Source organism: Molothrus ater, chromosome 19 (genome assembly GCF_012460135.2).
Source record: "Molothrus ater isolate BHLD 08-10-18 breed brown headed cowbird chromosome 19, BPBGC_Mater_1.1, whole genome shotgun sequence".
NCBI classification, from domain to species: Eukaryota; Metazoa; Chordata; class Aves; order Passeriformes; family Icteridae; genus Molothrus; species Molothrus ater.
Window position 1 is genome coordinate 10,374,839 of NC_050496.2, and position 8,155 is coordinate 10,382,993.

Below are 8,155 nucleotides of genomic sequence, written 5' to 3' on the forward strand. Positions count from 1 at the left end.
GCCTCAAATTAAACTTTGAAAACTTTTGGGGGAATATTTCCCAACCTCCTCCTCCAACTGGTCCTGCAGAAGGAATCCCTTGATTGATGCAATTCATTTCTGGTACCTTTAAAGCAGGATTAGCTGTGCTTTTCTAAAAGCTGTTTGAAAGGTTTCAAAGCCAAACTCGAGGAACATTTAGTGAGTGAAGGAGGAGGATATAAACGTGGATATTTAATTAGGAGTGATGACCTGGCTGTTATTTTGGCACATTTCGTGGTGGCAGCACCAGCCACGAGCCCACCCAGCCCTGCAAGGATGGACAGGGCAGCATTTTCTGCAGCACACTCTTGTGAAGATGCTGGGGAAGGGGAACAGACTCACTGCTGAGAGGGAAGTACAGGGCAGGGAGTTGGAGGATGCCCCACATCCAATAAATGTTCAAATCCAGCTCCGGAGAGGGACAAAACACCGAGCAACCGCTGCCCTTCACACATCTGCATTAATCTCACTCACAATGCCAGCTGCCAGCCTCACACCCACCAGTGCAGCGTGGCTGTGCTCTCTGGAGCCAAACAATCCACTCAGAGCTGTATTTCTCTTGCCCCTTACCTGATGGCCTCCTTGCCATCGAAGCCCGGCGGCATCGGCTCGGTGTCACCGCCCAGAACGGGGTCGTGGCTGCTGCCAGCTCTCACCCCCACGGACCCTCTGCTGCCCCTGAGCCAGTAGGAGGGTCTCAGGAAGAAGGCAGGAGGATGTGGGACCCCATACTTGCCTGAATCAGAGGCAGAGAAGGTGAAATATCAACCCCCAAAGCTCCCAAAACCTCCATCTGTCAGCTCCGATAAAGGCCCAACCCAGCCACCGCTCCCCCGGCAGTGCAGGACGTGAACTTCCAGCAGAGTGAAAGAATTTATAAACTCTGCAATTTAAATTGTCCATATCTGTAAATGCAGGTGGGGAATAATCACACCCATTTACAACCTCTTTGGTCCCAAAAAATCAGAACAAGTCCTGCAACACCCTTCCAACCCCAGTGGTCAGGGCTGTTGGAGCAGGATCTCACTGCAGGGTTGCTGTTTTCTCTCCTCCCACCACCCCTTCGGTGACTTTCCCTCTATAAATCAGGGAATTATAGAAGAAAAAGCAATGAAGTTTGCATTTTTCCCCTCACACTTTCACTCACCAGGCAAAACCTTATCGAAGTAGATGGCCAGCAGGAAATACAAGACACTGTCAAGGCTCAGGATGAGGTACAGGTTATAAAAAGGGTACAACTCTGGGCTAAATGCTCGTCCATATTTTTCTAGTTTTACCATCTAGGGGAGGAAAAAAAGCAAAAAAAAAAAAAGAAAAATTCAGACGCAACATTTCCTTCAGACAGAAATACTTTGTGTGAGCTACTGCTGTGTCATCACAGCCATTTTCACTCAAAGCCAATTCACTCGTGACCACGACGCTGTTTCTAAGGAGGGAAAGGGTTTATTCTGACCACAGGCAGCAGAAATGCCTCAGTAAGCTGAATTTCAAACCATGCAGAAGTTACAGAGTGCTGTTTGCAAAGGCAGCACTTCCAGCCCTCAGTTCCTGCAGCCCTTGGTACCCACCAGCCACATCCCACTGCTCATTTTATAAATTTAAATCTGTTGCAGTAAAATTCATGATGCACTTGAGTGTCCAACCATCTCTGCCACGATTTAGCACAGATTTTTTAGATTTTTTTTTAAAGATTTTTTGGAGCCAAGTTTTCTTTTTTAAAAGCAGAGGGGTGTGACTGGGTTGTTCTGGTGATGCAAATTGTGGATTTTGCTGCTCTCTGGCAGAATTTTGGGGGCTGAGCTCTGGGGATGCACTGGTTTTATTATGGACATACCGTTGCAAGGCCAGCTGTGAAGGCAAAAGGACTGAAGAGGTTTAAAATCCATTCCAAAGCCCGTGGCAGTTTCTCAAACAGTGTCAAAAAGCCCAGGGCCCCAAAGAGGATGTGAAGGAGAAATCCCACAAAACTGGAAATGTTTGGCTGCTTTAGCAACGAGCTGAGCAGGAAAGTGAAGTGAATCTGCAGCAGAGAAAACCAGCAGTTAGCAGGATGCATTTCTGCTGCAATTAAAAATAAAACAACATGAAAATAGGAGCAAAATTAGAGACCCTGTTGGGTTTCAGTTGTTCCCTCCAGATGCACAAGGCTTTGTCTAGCAGCTCTGAGATTTAGGGCAGGTTTGTAAAGTTTATGAGGTTTATAAGACAAATCACTCCCAGCCTCATTTCTCATTTTAGCACCTCTCTTCACTCTGATTTTGAGTCAGAATCTCCCAAAATATAACGGTAAAAAATATACAAAAAAATAACCTAAAACCTAGCCTATAAAAAATAACAATAAATCACAGCAGAGTATTTTTGTTACTTTCTAATATAATACCAGCCCTAAAAACTCTGCAGATATTTTAATTAGGGGATTAAAAAAAAAGGAGCATCATATAAGAATACAAAAGCGAACTTACACATGCCATGCCATAAAAGAAATAAAAAAAATACAGTTCCAAGAAGCTGTTGTGATTAAAAACTTCACTCAGGGTGACCCAGGTCAGCAGGCTGGCTGTGATGGAGACATACACAGTGTACAGCAAACTCCAGGATAACCTACAAGGCAAGGCACAATTATTTCTGCCCCTGAGCATAATAACACTGCCATGACATAGCCAAAGTGGTTGGAATTCAAATATTCTGCATTTTCAACCATTTCCAGTTTCCAGAGTGGGCAGGTGCAAATATCAGAGAGGCATAGGAAGGGTCAGGGTGGGAGGGACAGGGAGGGTCAATGTCTCTGACCAAAAAGGGACATCCCAGAGCTCAACAAGGCACAGGAATGTGTCCAGGTGGGTCTGGAGTATCTCCAGTGAGGGACATTCCTCTCTGAGCAGCCTCGTCAGTGCTTGGTTACTGCTCAGGAAAAAAGTTCTTCCACAAATCCAGGCCTGGCACGTGCCCAGATCTCTGCAGCTCAGTGATGGCAGCAAGGGGACACAGAGAATCTGCAGCCAGGACCTTTTATCCGTGTGCTTTTCCAATGATGGGAAATACTCATGCCCAGATGGGTGAGGAAACCTGTTTGGATAGACCCAGCATCCCTCCTCTGCTTCAGCATTTAGGGCTTTCTCCAGAATTTGTTGTTTCTTTGCTGTTTCTGCGTGTTCCACAAAACCCCCTCCCCACCCAGAACCCTGCTGCACCAGGAGGGCTCCTCCTCTTTTTTGGGGAGGAGAAAAACAACAAAACAACTACAAAAATAATCTGCCTCAGAGCCACAGGCTTGGAAACAGAGGTCCCCCGACAAAAAGAACCCCAGAATGGTTTAGACACCTCAAAAAATCCCCGAATTCCACCCCTGCCATGGGCAGGGCCACCTCCCACCAGACCAGGCTGCTCCATACACTGGATAAAATAATCCCTGTAATTACACATTGATAAAATAATTCCAGTAATTACGCACTGATTAATTTCTGAGGCTTACCAGAAGGAAATATCCTGCAGACCCATTGCTCTCATCAATACCTTCAGCCTCTTCTTCTCCTTGAGAACTTTCACTGATAAAAAGTGCATGTATGGGCAGTAGCTCAGTATGGCACAGATGATGAACCAAAGGTAATCCAGTTTGAACAGAGGTTTCATCACAGTTTGCAGGTGAACTCCAGTAATTGACTTCATTTCCTTCCACACAGAGTGGTTGGTTTTCATCTAAAGGAAATCGGAAATTAAATTAATTTCATTTTTGCAATGCAATAGCCAACATCAGAACAAGCAGGGGGTTACAAGCATCAGAATTATTAGTTTGTCAATAATAGGGTTATGTTTTTAAGCAAGTTACCAGTATTTAGCATCTTTTTGTGCTGATTTGCAATAAACACTATTAAATCCTTGTTCCATTCGCTGCCTTGAGCCATGAGAATGATCTGTCATTCTTTTAAATTTTGAATTACACTAATTATTTAAGAAGTTGATGACCACAGAAAATCAGAGCATCACAGGATCCCAGAATGGTTTGGGTTGGAAGGGACCCCAAAGATCCCCTTTTTCCACCCCCTCCATGGGCAGGGACCCCTCCCACTATCCCAGGGTGCTCCAAGCCCTGTCCAACTTGGCCTTGGACAATTTTAGGGCTGGAAAAATGAACTGGCTTGGTGGTTTTTGTGATGCTTGGGGTTTTATTCCCCTCTATTTTTGGTTTAATCAGTTTGGGTTTTAAGTTTACACAGAACTGTGGGAAGAACAGCAAATTCCACCCCGAGCACACTTACTTCTATGACTGCTGCATCAATGCTGGACTGCACTGAGAGGAACCCCCCATACCAGTACAGAGGGACTTTGCAGTGCCTTGCTGAAAAATCCCAGCAGGATTCTGTTGGGGAAAGAAATTTTTAAAAAAGAATTAAGCAATATTAATCAATACATTTCCATGCACATGTGCATATAAATACTTGTGCGTGACATGTGGGGTTGAAAATGAGTTTTATCTAAGTGTGAGGAAATCAAGACTTGGGGTTTACTCAGCCTCTTGTCTTTTAATGTGTTAAATCTCTGGCCAGGGACATTAATGCACACACAATTCTCATTTTCCAGGCATGATTTGATGTGTTAAGGTACAAAGGGGAGACGGGCAAAAAGGCACTGGGTGATCTCTGAGCTCCCTTCTACCCCAAACCATTCTGGGATTCTCTGATTCTCTAACTGTGGATGACATTTATGTTCTTACAGCTTTTTTTTCTCTGATTTTTTTTTTCCTTTTACAGACATAAAACCTCAAATTTTAACTCATGTTTTCCTCGAGCCATTTGGCACATGCAGCCTCCATCCCTCTGGGGTAGCACAGCAGCACAGAAATGCAGCTAAACAGTTTTTAATGCAAAATCAGAGCCTGGAGTTTCATTTATTTTGTTACCTATGTGCTCAAAGCCTTCATTTGGAAACATTGCTTTGCCCATTTGAAATCTGAGTGTGTAGGAGAAATCATCCTTAAAAACAACACCAATGGTTTCCTCCTCCAAAAGTCCTTTTTCTTCCATTTTTGCCTCATTTTCCACTTCTTCTATGATTATACCTGCCATTAGAATAAATAATTAATATTGAAAAAAAATAAAAAAATAAATAAAACCAGCACAGCTTGTCACAGACACATTTTATGAAAAATCCTTTCCTTAGGATTTTTCCCTCCTGAGAAGCTGAGAGACCTCAGGAACAAAATGTGAACATTGATTATCTGCTGCTGTGGAATGCAACAGGTGCATCTGGGATTGGTCTCATGTGGTTGTTTCTAATTAATGGCCAATCACAGCCCAGCTGGCTCGGACACAGAGCTGAGCCACAAGCCTTTGTTATCATTCTTTCTTTTTCTATTCTTAGCCAGCCTTCTGCTGAAATCCTCTCTTCTATTCTTTTAGTATAGTTTTAATATAATATATATCATAAAATAATAAATCAAGCCTTCTGAAACATGGAGTCAGATCCTCGTCTCTTCCCTCATCCTCAGAGCCCTGTGAACACGGTCACACAGCTCTTATCTGAATATTCAGACAACAACAATGAAATTGGGCATCACCACCATTTCCCCCCTCAAAAATCACATGGGACAAATGCTCTCGTCCCTCCCTGCCACGAGGGTGGGTCAGGACCACTCAAGCCACTGCAGGAACGTGGATTTAAGAGCTTTTACCCCTCAGTGATGAGCTGGAAGCCGCTTTGGCCATGATCCTGCGGGTGCTGCTGGTTGCAGGGGTGAACATGAGGGTGACCCCCGAGGCGTTGAAGGCCGGCTCGTCCAGGCGCCCCAGGGCCTTGTAGGGGAACTCCTGGGTGGGGTAGTACATGATGAGCCCTGCAGAGTCCCTCAGGATGTACAGGAAAACCAGAGAGGCCACCCACTCCTGCAGGGGAGGAAGTGAGAGGAATGGCAGATTTGTCTTTCCAAACCAGCACCGGGAGATAAAAGAAACATTGGTGAGGGTTCCACTGATTGATGAATGGAAAAAAGGTATTTGATTTTACAAATAAACTTTAGGTTTGCTGATAAATGAAATTAGGTATTGAATATAGGACACAACATGATGTGGATGTGCTGCTCTTTTCAAGATAAAAGAGAGGTTTTAAATTTCTGACTCCAACATTTAAAGATTTCCGAAAGTGACAGTGGATTGGGGGGTGACACCTCTGCAATGACGCTGGACAAACCAACAGTCCATCAAATTTCTCCTTCTCTCTAAAAGAATGCAAAACAACAAGTTATTTCCATAAAGTGTGTGAGAAGGTTTGTTACAAGAATATAAACATCCAAAGGCTTAGAAAAACTTAAAAAATCAGGGTGACAGTGAGGGGCAGTCCATGATGAGCCCTGCAGAGTCCCTCAGGGTGTACAGGAAAACCAGAGAGGCCACCCACTCCTGCAGGGGAGGAAGTGAGAGGAATGGCAGATTTGTCTTTCCAAACCAGCTGTGGGTTTGCTGGAGGATAACACCAGCACTGAGAGATAAAAGAAACAATGGGAAGGATTCCACTGATTGGTGAATGGAAAAAGGTATTTGCTTTTACAAATAAACTTCAGGTTTGCTGATAAATGAAATTAGGTATTGAAAGATGAAAGAAACAATGAGGAAGAAAAACCCCTAAATTCCATAAGAATTAAAAATGAAAAGGGAGGGTTGTACATTAGAGGGGAATCTCTGGTATCAGGTGTTCTGGGAAGTCTGAACCTCTCAAGCACCTCAGAAATGGGGAAAGAGAGAAGGGAAATGTGGCTGGAAATTGGGATAAAAAGGGAGGCTGTGTCCTCCAAAACCTGGAGAGACCCCAGGGGAATGGCCCATGGCCGTTATTAGAATAAAGTAAAAAGGACTCCTCTATCTCCTTTTTGAATATAAACCTCTGCTGTTTGTGGAATAATTTTCCTAGTGGAAGGAGGGAAATGCAGAGGTGAGGGGCAGTCCATGGTCAGCCCTGCAGAGTCACAAAGGACGTAGAGGAAAACCAGAGAGGCCCCCATTCCTGCAGGGGAGGGAGGGAGGAAAGGAGGGAAGGAAGGGGGGGAATGCAGAGGTGAGGGGCAGCCCAGGGAAGTGCTGGGGCCTCAGGATTTAGCTTTTCTGTTTTTCAGGTCCACTCCTTTAGGGTGTCACTCTAAAACTCCACAGCTGCTGTTCTCCCGTTTTACCCAGACAAAAAATTCCTCTCCAGGCCTGGGAATTAAGGATACCTCACTGCCTCAGGCCTGGGGAGATGGAAACAACAGTGAACTGGGGCTGGAAATTGGGAGTAAATTACTTCATTATCTGAAGCTGTAATTGGAGGATTAACCCCTGATATGTAAATGGACCAAATGTGCCATTGTCCACCTGGGGTGTACCCCTCAGAGGCTTCTGGCTGCCCAAGGTGTATTTATTGAAGGCCTGCAATAAATACCCACTTTATTCCCTTAATCTTGCCTCTGTTTTAGGGAGCCACTGCAAGGCATTGGGGAGGCTCCCCCAGGACCCTTCTAACCCAGCTCTGCCCCCCCTGCCCAGCCCAGCTCAGGCCTTTCCCCTGTGCAGAAGGGAGAGCTGTTCCACAGGTGTGCTGGGTTTAAATCCCAGCAAGGTCTCAGATGGAAAACATGTTTTGTTAGTCCCAGAGCCAGCGAGGTCTGTGGATAATTTGACACTGGAGCCATGAATTGGACATTGTGTTCCTCTGCACAGGGCAGGATCAACAAGCAAAAGGCAGCAGCCAGCTCTGTCACGAGGCAGATCTGCAGTGTCACAGGAAGAAGGAACTGCTGACATTTCCCAGGGAACCACAGCTGAGCCTTCTCACATCCCCTCACACAAAAACAATGCAACGTGAAAATACTCGGTAGTAGAAATCCTGATTTCCCTTTGGAGGAACTGACACTTGCCTGGAAACTTTTTGTCTTCATCCTCCACACCAGAAGGATATTTTTCCACAGGAGAGCACAGGTTTGCTGAAATATTTGTGAGGCTTTCTTGGATGCCCCCTGCATTTTTCCAGCTAAGATGGGAAAGAAAATTATGTAATTTAGAACAAAACAGGTCACTGGGAGTTAAATAGCACTTCAGAGGAAGCCAGCAACATGCCAAGGGGGGAAAAGTTGTCTCCTTAACTTTGGACAACTAAAATTGAAAGGAAA

The 8,155-nt window shown here is 44.9% G+C and overlaps 1 protein-coding gene across 1 annotated transcript in view; it reads right to left on the reverse strand.

The window, feature by feature from the left end:
- The window catches only part of LOC118693945 (ATP-binding cassette sub-family A member 9-like), a 30,668-nt gene extending 22,744 nt beyond the window's left edge, over positions 1-7,924 (reverse strand). Inside the window, exons 1-9 of the mRNA XM_036394841.1 lie at positions 7,904-7,924; positions 5,690-5,900; positions 4,919-5,077; positions 4,278-4,378; positions 3,494-3,717; positions 2,484-2,622; positions 1,856-2,041; positions 1,169-1,301; positions 592-757 (exon numbers count right to left, since the gene is read on the reverse strand). Coding sequence (XP_036250734.1) covers positions 592-757; positions 1,169-1,301; positions 1,856-2,041; positions 2,484-2,622; positions 3,494-3,717; positions 4,278-4,378; positions 4,919-5,077; positions 5,690-5,900; positions 7,904-7,924 — 1,340 coding nt within the window. The remainder of the gene's footprint in view (positions 1-591; positions 758-1,168; positions 1,302-1,855; positions 2,042-2,483; positions 2,623-3,493; positions 3,718-4,277; positions 4,379-4,918; positions 5,078-5,689; positions 5,901-7,903) is intronic.
- Between the last annotated feature and the right edge of the window lie 231 nt (positions 7,925-8,155).